The 22,295-nt window shown below is 47.6% G+C and overlaps 1 protein-coding gene across 1 annotated transcript in view; it reads left to right on the top strand.

The window, feature by feature from the left end:
* Nucleotides 1-22,295, top strand: part of MYO3B (myosin IIIB) — a 1,488,954-nt gene that overhangs the window by 1,248,597 nt on the left and 218,062 nt on the right. The window contains exon 23 of the mRNA XM_086956107.1: nt 394-492. Coding sequence (XP_086812233.1) covers nt 394-492 — 99 coding nt within the window. The remainder of the gene's footprint in view (nt 1-393; nt 493-22,295) is intronic.

The raw sequence follows: 22,295 nt of genomic DNA on the forward strand, positions 1-22,295 counted from the left end.
TATATATATATATATATCTTAAATTTAATAATACCTATAATAGATGAAGATCAGAGCACGAAATTTGGGAGAGCGATCAATAATGACAAAGATGTATAGACAATTCAGAAACTTTGTAGCCTCTCTGTGCATTATGGGATTTATCAGAATTACACAAGGCTTTCAGAGACACAGGATTGGGGCATACTTCCCACGGTCACATCCTAAGGTACTGAGAAAGTGTTTGACTGAATAGATTCGAAATATTTTCTAAAAAGTATGCATTTCAGAAATATTGAATAATGAGATAATTCATTAGTTGCCCTTTCTATACAAACGTCTGCATGACAAAAATGGGAGACGTGGACTGGGTAATGTTGTAGGTAAAGAGAATGTTTTCTCTCCCAAATGCAGGGCCTCTGAAGGAAGACTCGAAGACACAGGAGGGATTTCTCTAGCAGAACATTTGGATTCTTTAAACACCATGGCTTTGTTATGTAAAATTAAGATCCGGTAAGCAAACCCATTTTCCTTGATGATGTAGAAGGAAGTGCATGAATTTGATGACTAAGGATTATTTGGAACAAGTCTTGCCTTTTTCCTTTACATTAGGTGACGAGATGCGAGGGGTGTGTACATTGCCACGCCCCCCCCCCTGCCATTAGCTATGACCTTTTTTACATTCTTAGCCATAGAAGTCGGCTTTTGAACTGAAATAGTTTGAGAACATGAAACTAGAATCTTTTCTGGTTTAAAATCCCACTGGAGAGGGTGGCTTTGAGGAAGGAGGTTTTATTATTAGAATTCCTATAGTAGTGGAGAACATATACCAGTGTTCTTCAAGACTACATTCTTTTAAAAATTAGACAAAGTGCTAAATAGGCTAATTCTGGGCAGCTGCAGTAAAAGGGAGTAGCTCTGAAAACTAGTGCATTTCCCTTTCAGAAATGGAGCCATACTATCTAACCTTTCAGAGCCAGTTTGGGGCACATTGGATTGGCAGACATTGGCACTCTACAAAAATGCTTTTAACAGAGTTGTCCCTCATACTGGTAGGTGAAGGGCTTTTAGTGAATCGTTCACTTTATTTATTTATTTTTTTATTTTTTTTTGTAAGACGTTTATTAATGTTCAAAAGTGCAGGACATATAGCGAAGCCTACAACCCTGCGGGCCGGCTGCAAAAGGACGGTAAATCGTGAGGGCGCAGGGCTGCGCAGGAGGGCGTGTTGTTGAGCCCCTCGTGTCTCTGGCACGCTAGATCACAGGCAGTATGGTCACATTACCTTTAATCAGTAAAAGAACAGTTCCATAAATGACGTCTTGTTTTTCAATTTTTCTAGAACTAAGCCATGAATTCAGCAAACTAAACAGAACAGTTCGTATCGGTATGTCCCAATGTTCCTTTCGCGGCTGCGCCGCGTCAAGTCTGTCCTGTTTGCACAGTGCTGGTGGGAGACCCCTCTGGTCAGTGTGGTGTATGTCGATGATGCTTCAGTACATCAGGGGGTCAGTGGTGTGCATGTGCAAGTGATCTCGGACTTAAAGCGGGACAGCTCCTTTGGGCCGTGGTGCTTCGCCGGCCGCCGGCCTGATTAGTGACGCGTGTAGCAGTCAGGTGGATTAGCCTAGCTGTTGGTGTATCAGGCGGCGTCTGCGCCTGTGTTCGCCGCCTGGGGCGCCGTTGGTGGCGTCTATCCACCGTGTCGTGGGGGGTTGGAGAGGCCACCGCCGGTGAGCAGGGGTCCGATACTACAAACGTGTGAACATATGTGGGGAAGGGGGTGGGGGGGGGTGGAGTGCACTTGCGGGGGCGGTGTCAACGACTCTGTGCTGGGGGCGTGTCGCTGGGCGATGACCGCTGGTGAGCGCCCGTGTGGGTGGCCGGCGGTGTCTGAGGTCTGCGCGCTGGGTGATCCGTGTCTGGGTTGGGGGGGGGGCGGCACGGTGTGCGGTGGTTCCGTCAATAGAGCTGTATCCTCTGTGGCCCACTCCCGGCAGCGCTTACTCTATGTGTGCCCTCTGACAGCGCCCTCCCCGTGCAGGGACCCCAGGATGCCATCCCAGAGCTGTGCGATCGGGAACTGCCTCAGACCTGCTATTTCTTCCCGGTGAAGTGCCGTGCCTTCTGCCCCGGCCCAGTTTGTGAAGGACATGAACCAGTGTGCCAGGGTGGGTGGTTCCCGCTGCTTCTAATGCCTAGTGAGCAGCCGTTTGGCCGTGATGAGGCCCAGATCCCAGAACCGTGCCTGCGTTTTGTTTAGTTTGGTTCTTTTATATAACCCGAGAATGCACGCCTCCCACGTGTCAGGCAGTCCCGGGCCCGTGCTGTGAATCAGGAGTGATATCACCTCCCCCCAATACGTGTACAGGGTTGGGCAGTGCCAAAGCATGTGCAGGATGTCTGCACCCAGCAGGTCACATCTGGGGCAAACGGCAGTGTCGACCGCGAAGTATCTATTTATTCTATCCGGTGTTAGATATGCCTGGTGTAATATGTACAGCTGGATGATACGGAAGCAGGAGTTGCGGGGGACGTTCACAGGGCTGGCTAGGACCAGGTTCCACTCCTTATCTGTCCAATCCCTCCCTCGGTGTGCTGCCCATTTAGCCCTGATCTGCTGCGTGGGTTTTTGCGTGTGGATGAGAAGCGCCTGCCCTAACCAATGCGTGATGTGTGAGCCTCTGCCCATTACATGCAGATATTGGAGCAGGTGGTGCATCGGTGGTTCATCCTGCATGTCTCCCCAGGAATCAGTGTATGCCCGCAGTACCGATGCGTGGAGTAGGAATTGCCCAGCCGGCAGTCCCGTGCTTTCCGATAGTTCCGCAAACGGGAGCAGGGCTCCGTCAGCATACAGGTCACCCATGGTCTCTACTCCGGCTGTGGTCCAGTGTTCCAGGTTGCGCGGCGTTACCATCCCGCTCCTCCTGGGGGTGCCTAACAGGGGGAGGGCAGGAGCATATGGTCTGACAGTTTGTGTCAGTTTCAGGCTACGGATAAAGCATTTGCGGGCCACGGCCATATGCAAGGGTAGAGGACGGGGTCCCTTGGTCAACGGGTGAAACAGGGCGCAAACCTGGGGGTGGGTCCATTGGTAGTCTGCGGTGGCCGTATCGTCTAGATGCGTACCGCTGAGCCAGTACGTCACCCATTGGAGCTGTGCAGCTAGGTAATACAGCTCCATGTTGGGGACAGCCAATCCTCCCTCCGCAGTCGGGGAGTACAGTTTAGCCAGCGCCACTCGTGGGCGTCCCGCGTTCCAGATCAAGCCGCGAAGCATTGATTCCAGGTCGCGGAATATCAGTGTGGGGACATACGTAGGGATATTCGCGAAGTGATAGAGTAGCCTGGGGAGCGCTATCATTTTGGAAAGAGCTATCCGGCTGAGCACGTTCAGCGGCAGAGTGTTCCAGAAGGACATCTGGGCTCGCAAGGAGGAAATGGCACGCACCAGGTTGCCCTCCAGTATGTCCTGTGGGTCTCTGTAGATGTGTAGCCCAAGGTATTTAAACGTGGTTGGGTACCAAGCGAGCCGGGCCCCTCCAAGGTGCACATCGCACTCCTCCTGGTCCCGGCTGAACGAGTATATTCCGGACTTGGCCCAGTTGACCCTGAGGCCCGAGACCTCCGCGAAGGTCTGGAAGATGTCCGGCAGCTCGGCTGGTACCGCGGTGAGGTCCCGCACATAAAGCAGCAGGTCGTCTGCATAGAGTGAGACTGTGTGCGTTCCATCGGCCAGCGGGATCCCCCATTCCGCTCCTCTGTCCCGCAGTAGAGCCGCCAGGGGTTCAATGGCTAAAGAGAAGAGGAGGGGCGACAGAGGGCAGCCTTGTCTGGTGCCTCTGCGTACCCTGACCCTCTCTGACAGCAGCCCGCCTGTCCTCACTCGGACACTGGGTCTCTGGTAGAGTAGTCCGACCATGTCAGCGAAGGCATCGCCCACCTCGAATCTGTCTAATACTGCCCCCAGGTACGGCCATTCTACAGAATCGAAGGCCTTCTCCAGGTCCAAGACCAGACACCCCGATCTAGGCCAATGTGTCAAGGCCGCTTCCTGAATCCGGAAGAGGCGGCGCAGGTTACGAGAGGTGCTCCGCGCTGGCATGAAGCCGTTTTGATCCGCATGCACCAGGGTTGGGACCTCTAGGGCCAGGCGGCGGGCCAGGAGGTAGGTGAAGATTTTGTAGTCGGTATTCAGCATGGCTAACGGCCTATAGGATCCCATGTGTGTACCATCCCTACCCGGCTTCAGTAGTGAGACTAGGTTTGCCTCATTGAGCGAGTCTGGGAGCGCTGATTCCTCCATCGCAGTATGGTTCAGTTTGAGCATCTCCGGGACCAGCGTGTCCGAACATGCCTTAAAGAATTCGGCGGGTAGTCCATCTGGGCCAGGGGATTTGCCGTTGGACAGTGCGAAAATGGCTTCGCGCATTTCTTCCGGGGAGAATGGTGCTCCTAGAGCGTCCTGTTGCGAGCCTGTGAGGGAGGGCAACGGGATGTCTACCAGGTAGTCTGCTATGGAGGCGGCGGAGACCCTCAGTTGTGATTTGTATAGGGCCTGATAGTGCCCCACAAACGCTTGATGTATCTTGCTTTGGGTGTACACTCGCTCTCCCTCAGCCGTGCGAATGGCGGAGACTGGCTCCGTGCGGTTCTCCTGCCTGACTAACCAGGCCAGTAGCCTTCCGGGCTTGTCACTGTACTGGTGCACCCGCGCCGAGTGGGCCCCGAAGTTAACGTGCCGCAGCCGTTCCAGTAATGTTTCATGCTCCGCTCGGGCCGCCTGCAGCCGGTCTCCTGTGCCACCCACTGCCTCTTGTTCCCTGCAGAGTAAGTCCGCTTCCACCCTGCGCAAGTCCGCCTCCAACTTCCTCTGTATGCTTCCCTGAGTGCTCATGCAGTGTCCCCTCACCACCACCTTGAATGTGTCCCACTCTACTCTCGGGGAGGACGCTGTGTCTGAGTTGTCAGTGAAGTATTGTGCTACGCAGGCCTGCAGGGAGTCCCTAAAGGGGGCGTCTAGCAGTAGAGCAGGTTGCAGTCGCCATGTGGGGATTGGTGGGTGCGGGCGTTCCCAAGCCATGTGTAAGGTGTGGGGGTTGTGGTCCGAGTGTGTCCTGCCCAGGTATTGGGAGTCAGTGATGTGTGGCAATATTTCCGTTGATACCATGTACCTGTCAAGGCGGACGTGCAATGTGTGTGCCCCTGAGAAACAAGAGTACACCCTAGCGTCTGGATTGTGCGCGCGCCATGCATCTTTCAGGTCCCACTGTGTCGCCCACTGTGTGAGTGCCCTCGTGGCCACCTGGGATGTTGCCTCTGTCCTTGGCGGGACCGAGCGGTCCATCACTGGGTCTAGTACCGTGTTGTAGTCACCTCCCAGTATCCATGGGACGCCGTGCCAGGGCGCCAATTTCTCTGATATGCGCGCTAGGAAGGTGCCCTGGTCCGTGTTTGGAGCGTAAATGGACGCTAGGACCACTGGTTGCCCACCCATACGACCCTTTACCAGGACATACCTCCCCTCCGTGTCTGTGTGAACTTCTGACATTACGAAGGGAGTACCCGGCTTTACCCACAGCAGCGCCCCGCGGGCATATGAGGAGTATTCAGTGGCATACAGTTGCCCCCTCCATCTTCGCCTCAGCGCTGTCACCTCCGCCCCACACAGATGTGTTTCCTGCAGTAGTGCGACCTGCACATTTTGCCTTTTCAAGTAGGAGTATATTTGATACCTGCGCGCGGGTGTGTGCATACCTCTAATGTTCCAGGTACATAGCTTTATCGCAGACGTTTTGGCAATACACATTCCCCCCCGACATTCCTAACAACAGCGGCTCCACCAAGAGCTCTCGCAGTGGTTCTCCCAGCTCTCCCGTCTCCACCCCCCGTAGTACACTCAGCAATGTTCGGGAAGACATTAGGGCAGGGAAAAACAATGAATAACAACAACCAACAGCGGGCTAACCCCACTAAAATACCAAAGGGGCAGTGGCGGAACAGGCCACCGTCCATACTCTCAAGTGAGAGGATTATTCTTACTTGTCTAAGGGGCAGTGTGTGCTAAGCACTATCTCGGCAAGAAGGATATATAGTCAGTTAGGGGAAGCAGGTCACTTCCCTGAGCCACTTGATACAGGGTGCTAGTGGCCACCGGCTATGGTCCAGTGCTCCGAATTACTCAGCTTGTGTGCGGCCTCGCTGCGTGAGTGTCTGCAGGCGAGGGGCAGAGTGCCACGTGGTGTGGGCTGTACGCCCCCATCAGGAGGGGCCCCCTCTCGCCCTGGCTCGCACATGGAGACGGCCAGGTTCGGGCGTATGTTGAAAGACAACCCCGTCATCGCCCACCCCGCTTACCACCAGTGCCACAAGGGCATTACTCACTGTTCCAGGTGTCCACTGTTCAATCAGCTGGCAGGGGGGGGGGGGGGGGGGGGGGGGGGAGATGCCCCCAGCAGTGGCGGGCGCCAGTCGCGCACCATCGTCCAGTCGACCACTGCCAGCCCCCCCTCATTGCGGCAAGACCAATGCAAACATCACCTATAGAATCAGTGGATCATGTCAGAGGTTTGTGGCGTGACGATAGGCAGTTCCACCGAGATCTGTGAGTTCGGGATCCCATATATGGTCTCGTCGTCGTCGCTTGGTATCGGCTGTTGGCCGTCCTCCGGGGCTGTCTCTTGGGAGGGCGAGTTACTCAGTTGAGAAACCTTCCGTAGTGCGTCACGTTGTTCTTGGAGCATCTGGTCTAGTGGGGGAGAGTGGCGTGCCCCCTCCTCCGCGTGTTGGGACTGCTGAGTTCTGTGTCTGCGGCGGCGTCGCGGTCCTCGTGGCCTGGTCCTCGACTCGCCCCCGCGAGAGTGCTTGGGCGCCGTGTCCGTGCCCCCGTCCAGCCACTCACTAGCCTCCACAGGTGTGCTGAAGAAGTAGGTGTTGTCTCCCGCCACCACTCTCAGCTTGGCAGGGAATAGTAGGGAGTACTTGAGGCCCGCGGTGCGTAGTCTCCGCTTCACTTCCATGAAGTCGTGCCTCTGGCGTTGTACCTGGATGGTATAGTCAGGGAAGAACATGATCGACGCATTGTCTATGCGTATCTCGCCCAGTCGCCGTGCCTCCCGCAGCACCGTGTCTCTGTCTCTATAGTCCAGTATTCTGAAGAGCAGTGGCCTCGGGTTGGCGCCGGTGGTATAGGGCCTCGTCGGCACCCGGTGTGCGCGCTCCACAACGAAGTGGGGTGACAGCGAGCCTTCGGGCAACAGTGTTCGTAGCCATTCTTCCACATGTTGGGCTGGGCGGTTCCCCTCCCATTTTTCAGGAACCCCCACAAGTCTGATGTTATTGCGTCTCGCCCTCCCTTCCGCGTCCTCGGCCCTGTCTTCCAGGAACTCCACTCTGTTCAGGAGGTCCTGCACCTGCCTGTCCGTCTGGGTGATCTTGGGCTCGATCTCCTTTACTGCGCCTTCCAGGGTCTTGGTCCGGTCGGATAATTTCCTGTGGTCGTCGCGCAGGAGGGTCAGGTCCACAGCGACCCCATTTATTTTGGACTCCAGGGAGGTTCTAGTTTGCTGAAGGGACTGTTCCATCGTTCCACCGCTACTAGCACGCTGTCAAGCCTCAAGGCCAGTTGTTCGGCGGCCATTTTGTGTAGCGGTTTGCCTGTCTTCCCCTTCGGCGGGGCCCCACCAGTCCCGGTGCGGGTCCGCACTCCCCCGGACATGTGCGGGTGGCGTCTGTCTGGCAGGGTCGTCGCCTGTGTTGCTCCAGTGATGGTGTCCCCGGATGTGCTGCACTCCTGGGTGGGGAACTCAGCGGACGCCAGCGATCCCCTCAGTTGAGGCCGTCGTTGTTGCCCCCGGGGGGGGGGAGGGGGTCCGCCAGGGGGTACCTCGCCCTATCGCCCTATGGCGGCGCCTCACCGGTCCGGACGTTGCAGTGGCCGAGGAGGCGTGTGTGGTGCGTGTGCCCGTGTGGTCTGGGCACGTCAGTCTGGGCCAGGTCCTCTCTTCACGCGTGCCCCACTGTCTCTCAGGCAGCCTTCACCTCCATGGGGGGGGGGGCCCGCAGGTGCGCCCCTCTGTGCGTCTTCAGTGTAGGGGGGGGGGATGGCCGTTCTGTCCCCGGTAGCTACTCAACTCCCCGGTCAGGGTTCCAGGCCCTTAGCGTCGGGCTTGGGGGCTGCTGCTTCCTGCCGGGCCCCTCAGTGTCCGTTTTGGCGTAGTGGGCTCCCCGGGCGGCGCCGGTTGCTGTGTGGTCCCTCGGGGGAGGGCAGTCTGCCGTTGGGGCATCCGCTGTCCCCCGCGTCCCCCCCGGGTCAATCTCTGCCTCGCCTTGCCTCACCTCGGTCCGGGGCAGTGAGTGCGTGGGGGCCGTGACGTAAGCGGGGGGCGCCTGCTCTCCCCTTCGTCCGGGCCCGTCCTTGGTGTTCCGCAGCCGTTTGGGGCGTCTTCCGGACCACCGGTGGGCCCACCCGGCAAGGCAGTTGGCAGCTCGTGATGCCCGGGCAGCTCGGTGAGGGTGGTCCGTCGGGCCTGTCCTCTAGGCCCAAGCCGCGGTCTCTCCTGGAAGCTCCGCCGGCCAGGGGGCGCCTGGTCCCGCAAGAGGGCTGTAGGAGAGGTCGGGGTCGGCCCCGTCGGTGCCCAGGAGTAAAAAGTTGCCTGATGTGCGGTGGCGGGTTCCGGGGGGGTCCGCTCGAAGTTCCGGGCGGCCACAGTGAAAATTGCCGGATAATTGGCTCAGGGAAGGGGAGCCGGTAGCGGAGCTCTACCCAAGAGCGTCCGTCGCCATTGCGTGCTTAGCCACGCCCCCCGTGAATCGTTCACTTTATGACGAGCTATGTCCTAAGTGGTAGAAGGAGAGACAGCAAATGTAAAGAGTTTATACAGTGCTTGGAATGGGAGCCCTTTGCTGCGCAGTGGCATCACTGTGGCCTGACCCACACTTCAAAGATTGCAGCATCATCAATGAACAAGTGTAAATAGAAGGATGGTAGAATCACCAAATGGCTGACCTTTTTAAATTCCTTTACAGAACATCTGCATGATTTTACTCCTCACAAAGGTCAAGTACTGCAAATGAAAGAGTATTACACGTTATAAAGCACTCGCCATGCTAAAAGTAGTTGACCACGGTGAGAGGAAAAAAGCCTGCTAAAATTAGAGAAAACATCGGAAGTGGGGAGTGTAGCAATATGTGTCTCTACATATGCAAAGCTCTAGGAAGTCCCAGGATTAGGCCCATATATTATATGAATCAACAGCCCCTATTTATAAATTAAAAGGTTATTACAAGAAGAGGTCAAATTGGTCAGGATTTGAGGGGCGCGATGTACCCATACATTTGAGTTCCCCAACTTTTTTGTGAAAAGACACCCATCCCGGAACAGTTAATTCCAGAGTTGAAATGCTTCCGTTGAAGTGTAAGGCAGGAAGCCTCCTGTGCTGGTAAACCGAGGGAGGGACAACTAAACAAGAACAAGCTTTCTTGCTGGGGTGTCTACTTGCCTGAAAGAAATGTAAATGTGCATAACTAGTCAACCTGCAAATGTAAAGAGTGCTTGGAAGATGGCATTGGCTTTAACTGATGGACTCACTTGAAGCTTTATGATGACACACATCTATTCTTTTTGAGTGGTATTGCAAGGGAGTTAACAGCTGAGCTGTGAAATGTGTGCTTTTAAAAGGCGGTTATACAAATAGGTGCACTATGTACAGTCTGGGTATTACTAAAACCTATATTTTGGAAGCACTTTCTTTTATCTTAAACCTGTTTGCACATTTTGTAGCAGCCTTTTCTTATACTGTATGTAAGGCAAATTCAAAATAATGACTTACATATTCACAATGCTTTCTGTCACAGACTGGGAACTTGTTGCGCAAAACATACATAAGTCACTATTCTCCACTGACCAACCAGGATTCAATTTTGTGGCTCTCAGCAGTGTATTAGCAAATAGAGGTTTCATGCTCTGTGATTGTGCGCTTCCCACTGATTAACTTAACTTGCATTTACATTTCATTCAAGCTGTGCATTATTGAATACGTCATTGCCTGGAAGTGAAAGACCAAAAAAATTACTGAATATTTAGTTAATTTAACCACGCTTTTGACCCCGCCCCCACACTCACTTACCCGCCCCATTGCACACAGGATCACAGTTCCGATACTTTTTTAATGCACTTTGTTCATTGCAAGTCATTGAGGACGTGTGTGACCCTCTAGAGAAACAAGGCAGATGAATGAGACTTTTATGAGGTCAAAAAACACTAAAATCCCTGCAGAAAAAGACAGGATCACACTCTGTTTCAATTTTGACAACACATTTCATGTGTGCCCCTTGGCTGCTGTGACACATTCAATGATATCATTAAGTTACTTGAAAATTGTGTACACTGTTTCTATATTATTTTGCTCTGTTTCAATGTAAAATCTTGTCTCTGCCAAACGTATGTGTTTCAATCATGATAATTATTCTGGGCTTGATGAAGCTCATGGCCAGTAGGTCATGAGAAGAGAGAGTGATGGGGAGGTGTCACTATTTAGAAAAAGTAATCTCTGTTTCCGTGTTGGGGATTGCTACATAACTCCCCTTTGTATGTTATGTCTATCTCCTGCCGCCACGTGTAACAGCCAGGTTCCTTCATTTTGTTCAGCTTTCACCCACTCTGCTGTATTAAGATCTCAACTACGCACATGGTTAAGGTTCTAGCAATCAAGATCAAGATCAACTTTATTTCGGTCAATATGACCTCAAAAGTACATTAAATACATACACGAAAAAGTAAATCAATCCAAATAAACTGAGATTAAAAACATCCATGTGGTACAGATACATAATTGTGTGCAAATATAAATATGGATAAGCGTCATAAATCGTCTCAAAAAGGAATAAGGAAAGGGAAACTGGGTTGGAAACACGAGTTCATCCATGGGAAGTGCATATTGAGAGTAATAAATAAATAAAATATATACATCATATAAAAAAGAGAGATTAAAAAAGGTTGCCACGAGGGGAGGAGCTACACTACAAATTAAGATGGCCGCATAAGCTCCCGGCTCCGCCAACCTCCGCCGGCGGCTCGTATATCCTGTTGACTATCCTTTTCTCCCACCGGACTCCTGTGCGCATGAAGTGCTCCTGACTCTTGCGGTGCAATCCCGGTCTCCGCAACTTATCGGGCGACGAAGTTATGTCGAGTACTATTCTTGGCCTACTCCAGGGCTGAAGCCGGGACCTCGATTTCTAGCCCATCCGGGTTGGAATTGCACAACATCGGCTGTGGGACCAGGGCAGCGTCCGGTCTCCCGAACTTGGACCATTCTCGGCATTTTCGAATGGCAACTCAGTGACCGGCTTACGCAGCGGACATGGTACAGTGACGCAAGTGAAGGTCGGCAGCCGCAGTCGGGGGTCCGACGCCCGGAGACCCTCCTGGGCCGGGGTCGACGGGCTCTGCCCCGCGGGCGGCGAAGGTGTCGATTCTGCCGGTTTTGTGAGCGCCCGCTGCTGTCATCGGCTTTGTGTGTGCCTGGTACCTCGGAGTCATCTCCGGGGTTTGTGTCCTGCTTCGTCTCTTCGCGAGAGGAGATGGAGGGGACGGACGGCACAATATCGTTGAGGTCTGTAATGGCCGCCATTGGGGCGCTCCACTCTCAATTCGCCGTCATGTACGCTCGGATGTCTGTACCGCTGAACAACGTTTATTTGAGACCGGAGCGCGATGCTCCGGCATGCTATCAGCAAGCTGTGGTTCCTGTGGAGTCCTCTGCCTACCATTTTGAGATCCCTGGGCGGAAGCCTGATTTAGCCCACTTTGATGCATCTGGCTCCATGGATGGCGCACCTATGATCATTGCTGGCTTTCCCTACTCAATCCTCGCTCGACGGAACACCGTTGCTAAGAACTTTGATCTCCACGAACAGCTCTTCAGTGACTATCAGAGAGGTTTGCCTTTCCTCTTTATCTTTCCTTGCCAGAATTGTGGATGTCGCCATCTTGTATCCTGTCTCCGATCCTACTCCATTGACTTGTACTGTGTTGAACGCTTCGATTTCCTTATGATGACTCTGGATTGGGCGGCAAGGACTATCGTAAAGTCACATTCTGGTCAGGGTTGATTTTGGCTTCTGGGGTTTGCTGCGTCATGTGCTACAAGCTGGGATTGTACCTTATATTGTAACAGGGGTCGGGTGTTTTTTTTTATTTTTATGTCCTCCCCAGGTTGGGGTTCAATACTCGCTTCAAACAGTGGCTAAGATGTCTTGGGGAGGTCGCCAATGGCGGGGGGTAAGGGAGATCGGGAGTGTGTCTGTTCTTCTCCTCCTCCGCTTTCTCTTTCCCTTTCTTTAGGGTAGTTCCGGGGCGACAGGCACGCTGTTAGTGGGGTAGGCCGTAGCCATTACAGGGGTGCAGGGTGGCGGGTGTTTGGGGGGGGGTTTGTTATTTTAGTTTGTTTTGTTCTATGGTACCTTTCTTTCCTTTCCTCTTCTCAGTAGGGACGGCTGTTTCTCCTTCTGCCATTTTTTGATTCATGGGACGTCTACACCAGCTTCTACTTCATTTTCTCTTGAGAGTGGGTTTTTGGATGGTGCTCGCACTTGATCACTTGCTAATAGATTTATTTTTATTCCTGTTCTGTCACGTGACTAAGGCTGTATTACTTGTTACCTGCTCTTGACTGCAGTGCGTGGTACATCCCCTCATCTCGTATTGCTTCCTAAAGTATGGTGTGACGCCTCTTACAGTAATGCCACTACTGCTTCTTCAAAAAAGAAAAAACGAAACCTTGATATGTCCTTTGTACTGGTGACGCATCCAATCATATGCTGCAATTTCTTCGCAGACGTCGCCAGGGTCGATAATAGATGCATAACTTTAAATTGCTTTGCTAATTTGCGGCCGGCCCTTGTGGTTGTAGGCCGGCACTTGTAATACTCTGATTGCATCAATAAAGGTTTAAAAAAAAAAAAAAAAAAAAGTTGCCACATTATTATCTTACAGGTGTTAAAAGTGTTAAAAGAGGAGCCCGCTATTGATTTGTTCCTAAATGGCAACTACATCAGCATGTGGAATTTTTACAAACATTTTTGGAAGTAGACTTTTTAGTTCGGGTTCCACATACAGATAAACACACCTTTTTGTCAGAGCACATAACACATTTAATATTTAAAACCATCATTGAGAGACCTAAGAGAAGGAATACCTAACTTGCAGAGCAATAAAATGGATACAGTCTTTGTCAACGAGCATCTATCATCTGATGTGAAGATTTTAGATAGTACCTATGGGAGCACCACATAGAAAATAGAAAGCCTGCGACTGAATAAACAATGGGGATACCTGTGTCATACTTGAGGATCCTAAATGCCTCTGAGCAGTGTCGGGTTCCAAGGTTCCTACAGATCTGCACCAGCCAGCGTTTTCTTGCAGTATAGTGGCCGGGGCAGCTGAAGAACACATGGAGTACTGTTTCAACTGGGTAGTCACAAGCCGGGCAATTTAAGGCTTGCAAACTCTTCCATTTGTGGGTGAAACAGCGGAGGGGTAACACCCCATACCTAAACTGGAGGTAGAGTTTTCTGGCGGCCGCTGATTTAATAATATCAAGGGCCGGGACAAATAGAGACCTATCTTTTATCTCAAGGAATGTTGTAGTCAGCTTGCCTGTTCTTGGGCAGTTCTGGAGCTGTGCCTGATTAAATTCTTCATAAAGAATTTTTATTTCTTTTCTTGAGATTGAAGAGCAGGCAAGCTCAGGGTCCTCCCAGAGATCCCGTAGCCCCATACTGATGAAAGTATGTTTAATATGGGCCAACCACAATAGGGTGGCTGCCCCCCGCAGTTTCATCACCTCCAAAAGCTCTTCTCTATAAGAAGAGAGTTCTGGGGTTACCCACAAACGGCGCCAATACATCAGGGGTTTATGGTTGAGCAAGTCAGAAATTGCCATTAGCCCCAGGTCTAATCGGAGTGGGGCTAGCGGGGTTGGGAGATTCAACAAGTATCTCAAAAAGTTGTTCTCTACCTGGGGTAGGTTCTCAGAACAGGAATGACCCCAAAGTTCAGCCCCATATATTACCCCTCCCCGAACTTTAACCTTATAAATTTCAATCGCTGGGCTGAATGGCTTCGTTGAGGACTTACAGAAGACCTTCATGAACCCCCCGGACGATTGAGCAGTTTAAGGGATGATTTTTTAATATGTTCCACCCAGTCCTTTTTATCTGTAATGGTGATCCCAGATAAATGAAAGAGGAAACTCTTTCTAAGGGTTTACCATACAGAAGGGGGTTAGGACGTGTACTCTTTGACATATTAAACGCATATTAAATGCCATGAATTTGGATTTTTGCAAATTAATTTCTAAACCTCTTTCTTTGCAAAAAACTTCAAATTTATTAAGAATCCTCTGAAGCCCCATGGGCGATTTAGAAACTAGTAACATATCGGCGGCAAACATCATTGTGGGATCAGTCGAGATGCTAGCTTAGGAGCATCTAGGTCTTTGACAGCTAGAAGTGAATCTATTAGGCCATTAATATATAAACTAAAGAGAGTGGGGGCGAGAACGCAGCCCTGTCGGACACCGCGCTTGATCGGGATGGGGGTGGTAAGCTCGCCGTCCTTACCAAACCTGATTCGCGCGTAATTATCCTCATAAAGCCATTTGATAAGCTGAATCAAGTATTCTGGAACCCCCTGGTCATGTAAGACAGACCACAGTTTTTCCCTTGGGACCAGATCAAACGCGGACCTCAGGTCCACAAATACTAGGAAAAGACTGCCTCCCTCCAGACACACAGTTTTCCAGTACAACAGCTGTAATCTGAGTACCTGGTCCAGGGTTGAAATTTTTTCCCTGAAACCGGCCTGCAAGGGGGACAGAATCATCTGTTCTTCCATCCAGTTTTGCAGTCTGAGCAGCAAAATGCGCGCAAAGATTTTTTGGGAAATATCAATCAGGCTAATGGGCCTATAATTTGTTGGCAGGAGAGGATAACCTTTTTTAAAAATTTGAATTATTTCCGCCCCTAGCCAGCTGGACGGAATCACCATACCCTGCAATATAGCATTGAATAGAACATAAATGTAAGGAGCCCAGATGTCTGGTTCATACTACGGTATAGATCCTCTGGGATCTTGTCCAGGCCTGGCGCTTTGCCTGGAACTATTTTCTTAAGTGCTGCCTTTATTTCAAGTAAGCTTATTCTAGTGCTGGGCATACTATCATGGGAGTAGTCGATAAACTCTGGGTATGGGGAGGGAGCGTCCCCCAGATGACATTCCTCTAATAACATGCCAGGTAGCCTAACTTCCTTGGAGTAGAGAGTTTGAAAGTGTTCCCGCCACACCTCTTCAAAGAAGTTTTAGGGCCTCGGCTCTAGCAATCAGTAACTTCCCATAGAAAGCATCACTGATATACATTACCCTTATGAGAACAGTGTGTATGCCGAGGAATGTGGAAATCTCAGCACTACCAAATGTTGGGTTGGCCCTGATCTCTCTGAACCTGAAGACAAATATATGTTTCACTTGTATTTCATCCAACCAAGTTGGGTCTTCGTACCTTACATCTTTCTTCGGCAACCATTTCTAAAGTCTGCCTATTGAGTCTGTGCCTTTAGAAATATTCGAACGCTGGGTACTGGAGGAACATTAGAGTCATTGGATACCCCACACCTGAACTCCCTTAGTGCACTGATTTTACTACACACTGCTCGCAACCATGTATGTTAATCTTTATTGGGCATAATGAAGACACACTGTCTGACACTGAATGCAAGACAGAGATATTACTCTTTGGCAGAGCTCAACAGATTTGGGATGCCTCCTGGTGGCCGGCTTCCCCCGGTGCAGCTCCAGAGCCTAAGAAAACATCTAAAAATGTGGGAATTGTGATAGATTACTCCATTTATATGCTAGAAAAAGTAAATGTCTCATGTGCTAAATGCTTTGGGATATTGAAAAAAATAAACCGTAATTCAGGCCCTGGTTACAAGTCGATTGGACTATGGAAACGCCTTGTATATCGGCATGGCAGACTATCTATTCTCTCGACTTCAAATAATCCAGAATGTAGCTGCAGACTCATTTGTAATAAAGACAGATTTAGCTCAAAATCAGCTTGCTTAAAATCCCTCCATTGGCTGCCAATGCGTAAAACAGAGAAGTTTATATTCCTTTGCCATGCACACAAGGCACTTTACAAGACTGGTCCAAAGTCTTTACGTCATAAATTAGACTTTTACAAACACTCATGTAATTTGAGAACAAAGAGTCTAGAATTAGCTAAAACAATGCACGTTAATAGAGTAAGGATAGGTGGATGCTCATTCTCTTACTTCGCAGAAGCACATGGAATTTCTTGCCCCTTGATATCTGCCTTATGGTGGACAATTTTCTATTCAGAAAAAATGTGAAAACCTGTCTCTTTACAGATCTCTGTTCATTCTTACTGCCAGTACTGGATCTTTGGAAACCCTGAGGCAGCAGCTATTTCAGCGTCAATATATCCACTTGGGGTTGAGTGACGCGCTTTATAAATACTGTAAATAAATAAAAAGATGTATTGTAATAGAGAGAGGGGTATGATGATCACGCTATCAGATTATCTAAAATAAGTTGTTGAGACTAATGACAAAAAAGCAGCACATGATTAAATATTGTACAGTGATGAATAAGACACATTTATACAAAATCCAGAAATCTAAAAACATACTCAAACGAGTAATGTTTTCACATTTTAAAGAGAACATACTGCACAGTTGTCAAAAAGGAAATTGAAAATGAAGGCGACGACAAAAACAAACCACGCAAGTAGATCTGTATGATGAGAAGGGAAGCACCTAATCTAAAGTGAAATAGTAATTTGTATGTACTGCTACTATCACAATCTTGAAAATCCGGCATAGTTTAAAGGAGTTAACAATGCGAAGCCATCTACATCTAAAGAAAATGCTGAGCTGGATTTGACCCATTCGTTATCCTGTTTTAGTCCCTTACTGTAATACCCAACATCAAACGTGTGTCATTTAAAATTGAATATGTAATGTATAAGTCGAATTTATTTTTAATCAAATAGAAATTATCACTTTATTCACACTGACTCAATTTAGCTAACTAATTCTAAAGGGCTCATTCAAATTACATGACAAATCCTTGTGGAAGATTGTCATCCTCCAAAGAAAGTGGAACGTTGCACCAACATATGCTCTCCTAATGCTGATTTAAAAGGCTACACCGAAGTTACTCACCTGATAGTGGTCAAAGCTTCTTGTATTATCAAATTTACATACTGTATCTCCTGCACTCTTTCTTCCCTGAAAAGAATAACATAACGCTGTACAAACAGTTCTTAATTTGTGACATTGTTTGTAGATGAAGGGCACCGACAATCATTTTTGGGGCCTAGGGGTTGGGGGCTTATTTAGACTATGGCAGACAGGGTACTGTACCTCAAATGTGGAGTGCTACCTTGTCCACTGAACTCACAGTTCCCCCTTCTTTATTTAGTGTAAAGGGAACCACCGTGTTTCCACAGGTCTCAACTAGCTCTGGCAGCGTACATCTTTTGATGATGATCAGACAGACATTGGGTCATCCGTCAATCCATTGAGGGCAGGCATTCTAACATCGTAAGGCATCGCCTACTAGACAGCACATGCACTGTCTGTTGGAAGACGTATTGTCAGCTTACAGTGAACCTAGACCCTGCCCATTGTATACTGTTGGTTGGCTTCATTGTCATTCTCATTTGCTTGATTCATAATTGTGAGTGTGTGTGGGCTTTCCTGCTTCTTCTTGTGTTTGTCCCTCCTCTGGTGCATGGACATAGAACTTGTGTCCTTCCGCTGCTCCCTTTTCAGGCACTATTTTTTCTTTCTGCTTAAGTACTCTTCAAAAGGCTGTGTATTATCCAGCTGTCTCCCTTATGTGCTCCTCCCTTTCTGCCACACTCGTATTGCTCTCCCCACCCGCTCCGTGATGCACTTGCCCTCACAGGCTTCTCCCAACACCTATACATTCCTTTCTCACCTGAGTGCTTTCCCCAAACTTCACATTATCTTATCTGTTTGTTTCCCTCTGAGCTGCTTCCCCCACCTGGGTCCTCAGTATTGCTCCCCCCCCCCATACCACCATGTTGCTTCCCCAATTCATAGTTTCCACTCTCCGTGCTACTTTTTTTCCGTATCTGTTATTGATCCAATTCGGATTGGTAAACAAATGAAAAAACAATGCTTGCATCAATTTGTAGGATTGCTTGCTTGGTGCACCTGTCAACAAAATGATGTGGCTGGCTGCATAGGCTTCTTTTTTCAGTGTTTTTAGCCGCCATGCTGCCGAGCATGAGGGATGCTGTGCAGCAAGGCTAAAACCACTGGCAAACCAATAGGTCCCAAAAGCTTAGGCAATGCTTGTTTTTCTGTTGTAATGTGAACAGGCAATAGGATCAATGACCACCCCCATAAGCTGGAAGCATATTTCAAATGAGTCATGGCCATTAATATTTTGATTTTCAACAACAAACGCCTGCTTTGGTAGTTTGTTTTTGAAAAACAAAACAAATTTGCTGTGCAGCTATAGTCTGCGAGTGCAATGGAGTTTTTCTCTCTAATAACCTGGAGAAACAAAGTGTTGGCCTCTAAACTTTAAATCAAGCCCCTAGCTTTCATCATCAGACTTGTATCAAGAGCAGGACAAAAGAAGACAGAAACAAGAGAAAAATTAGAAAAAGAAAGATAAGAAAACAGTGACAAATGGAGATTTAGGGATAAAAAACCATTCAGAAGAATGAAATAAAGCGGCACAAAGTCTGGGTTGGTGGAAGAAAAAATCAAGGCATGAAGAGGAATCAATAAAATCATAGGAAGAGCTTAAGGGTAAATTTACGGAGAAGATTGGGGCCCTCCTCGCAAGATACATCCAAAAATATTGAGCCACTAACTTCTACACTGCCCTGTATTCACATTGTCGGAAGACACTCCCATGCATTAGCATGGAAGGGCTATAATCAGAACACATCTGGTTTGAATAAGCAGTGTTTCCATGCACTACAAAAAAGTGTGTGCTTTTCCTTTAAAAAGTAGTAGTAGCCAATGCCTCACATAAGCAACCACCAGGAGCCTGTTGGATGATGTTACCAAGTAGTTAACTAACTCATGGAGTCTTGATCAAGTGGAATCAAGACTAGAAAGTATTGATATTTGGCATCCCCAACACTGAAAGGGCAGGTGGGGGGCTCCTAAAAAAAACATTGGGCCTGTCATCCTAAATAAAAACATTCCATGTAAGTAGGAAACCTCAAATAGATAACAGCATGCGATTTGAACACTCACTAGGAGATTGTGCTATTTGGACTTGTGACAGCCTGTAAAAATACTACAACAAATACATTTTTGGCAAAACTGTAATATAGAATTAAACATGAATTTATTGCACTTCATAGGTTTTTAAAATAAATACATAAAATTACTTTGCAATACACAAAACATGATTACACAGAATACAATATGTTACACAATGAATTAAAAATTGTTCTTGAGAACAAGAGTCGACGCGGCGTTTCGGTTAAAAAACCTTCTTCAGGATAGTTTCTCAAAAGATATATATATCACTCAGGTTTTCCTTCTGAGGTCATATACTAAATGGTGTCCTGATTTTGGTACACATTAGAGGCAACAAATATCCCGCTTGATCAGACTGGGTGTACTTGTGATTGATAATATCTTGTTATCAAATCTTTTAATTCAGCACTGTGTCGGAGGGGCCACCGGTTAGCTTTATAGTTCTGTCCTGATGCGAGTGTAAGGACTTGATTAGTCGCTGTAGCCGCGTGCTGGATATGCTTCGTCAGCTAGTTCTAGTTACTGGGTAAGCCTCCCGATATCTAGAGCATCCAAATTAAAATAATCGGCCTCCCTGCTCCTCCGATCACAGCGTCCTGGGGTTCTATCTGTTTCTGTTTTCCACTGAAACAGATAGAACCCCAGGACAGGGGGGATTTAAATCAAATAATATTAACTTTGTGCCAGGGCATAGCAGCTATGGTTGTTATGTAATATCCATAGAAAGACATTCCAAATTGTCAAAGCCTTTTGTACATTAGTGCTGGAAACCATGTATTAAGGTGATTAAAGCTGGTAATCTTGCACAGGATGGCCACTAATGTAATGTCGTCTACGGTGATCATAATTAGAATACTAATAATTCAAGCAGCTCAGCATGATTTAATTGAATATACGTAGCTCTTATTACTGAAAATAATGAAGACCCCTGGACCACTATAGAGACAAGTTAGGAATCTGTGCATGGCAACAAAACAACAAAGTAGTGTGCTAAAAGTTGTGCCAGAAACTTTTCATGCCAAAAATGTATTATGCCCGAAGTCCAATGGAAAGTAAAATTCCTAGTGCATGTGCTTAACCCTTTGGTTCTAAGCATGTTTCATTGTTTTTATTACCGTTTGTAATTTCAACAGGACAGTAACAACTAAGATTTACAGAACCATTCTGTTAATAAAGGTTTGTTTATCTGTGTGGGGGACACCATGTCTTTATCCACAATGAATTCAGTTTCAGAAGGTTGCATTGGGAGAACATAGTATGGCAATTGATAAACACATCATGTAAACAAACAAAAATACTATCCACATAGTACATATGTAAGTGTGTATCTGTAATAATATGCCACAAACCTAATTGGGAACAATGGAGCTCATTATAGGAATTGTTAGCAAACCGTTTTATCTTCAACATGCCATAAAACGTCGTTGGTGCACAGACTCTGCAACTGCCACATAGTTTGCCATTCTCTAATGCATTTACTTCAAACAAATCCCTTGCTGCAGTCAGTATCTACAAAGAGGCACAATTGGCCTCCCTTTATAAGAAGGCCAGCGAGTATCCCAATTGGTCATGGAAAGATGTGGTCCATAGATGGTCACTGGGACCTTCTATCTATCCTTGGGACCTTCTATGTATCCTTGGGATCTTCTATGTATCCTTTCAAATGATGCACTGGAGGAAGTAAACACTTTTTTTTAAAGTTTTATACATTTGTATTGCATTAAGGATAAACATTACATTAAATAAAAAATAACTATTATGGCAATCCAATAGAAGACCGAAAATCCAATTACATGAAAAACTAGTAATAAAATACTAAAAAATGCCGAACTGTAATATGTGCATGTAAGGGCCGCCAAAAAAGAGTATATACGAGAAAAGAACATAGAGAGTGGATACCACTGAAAAATCCAAGTCTAATGGAGTATCATAATTTAATATAAAAAAGAGCAATGTAATGAAACAAATGATCAAATTCTTTCTTAACTCTGAATAGAGTCTACTGTAATCAACAATGTTTTCAAGGAGGGTTAGCAACTTTCTCATTCCCATATGTTGTTGTTAAATATTCTGTCAAATGTAATCACAATTTGCTATTTGTATGAACATCTGGATCGAAGAACAATTAATAGTGTTAATTTCACGTGCATAACATATGCCCTTTTGCCATGCCCTATATGAAAGTTTGGCACAGAATTGCCCAATACCTTTGGAAAAATGTATGCCAGGAATATATATAAATTATATCTTACAATGAAATACGTAACAGTGTGCACAGGAGACCTGGAAATAATCTTAACAGTGTTATATAAGAAGTTCATATGGTATTCCCCCTTTATGTTTTTTATTCCATAAATAGATTGTGATTGTGTATGACAGATTATTTGGAGGCATGTTTTGATTGTAACAATTGTTGATTGAGACTCCATCCGCTCCCTTTGTGTACATTTTGTCACAGTCTGTCTGACATCAAGGGCAGGAATCACACACGCTTTGGTGAAAGAACACATACAGCATAAGTGAAGAAACAGGACAGATTATCTATCCCAGCTAGAGGTGTACAAAATTCACACAGTTTGCTTTTGCATAATTATGTGAACTTTCATCAAAATTATGCGAAATTACGTGTAATGACATGAAATGGGAAATCCTTCATTTTAAGCTAATTATTAGTGAGAAATGCATCCTAGAGTCAATTTCTGTCACAGCCAGTGATGTCCAATTATTCCTATGCACCTGCAGTAACACAAAGAACAAGTTTTGTGGTAAATTGTTACAGCAAATGACAAGTAAGTACACAAAGTGGCATACTGGTGTGATTTTGAGAATTTCATGTAACTAACACGAAATTACGCAAAGTACTCCAGCGTAATTTACACTTTGCCCGTGCCTAATTCCAGCTACACTTGCAGCTATTAGGAGAATTGACTGTAACATTAGTGGTGGAAAAGCGTGCAGAACTTAAAATCAAG

This window comes from Lissotriton vulgaris, chromosome 2_1 (assembly GCF_964263255.1).
Source record: "Lissotriton vulgaris chromosome 2_1, aLisVul1.2, whole genome shotgun sequence".
Lineage (NCBI taxonomy): Eukaryota > Metazoa > Chordata > Amphibia > Caudata > Salamandridae > Lissotriton > Lissotriton vulgaris.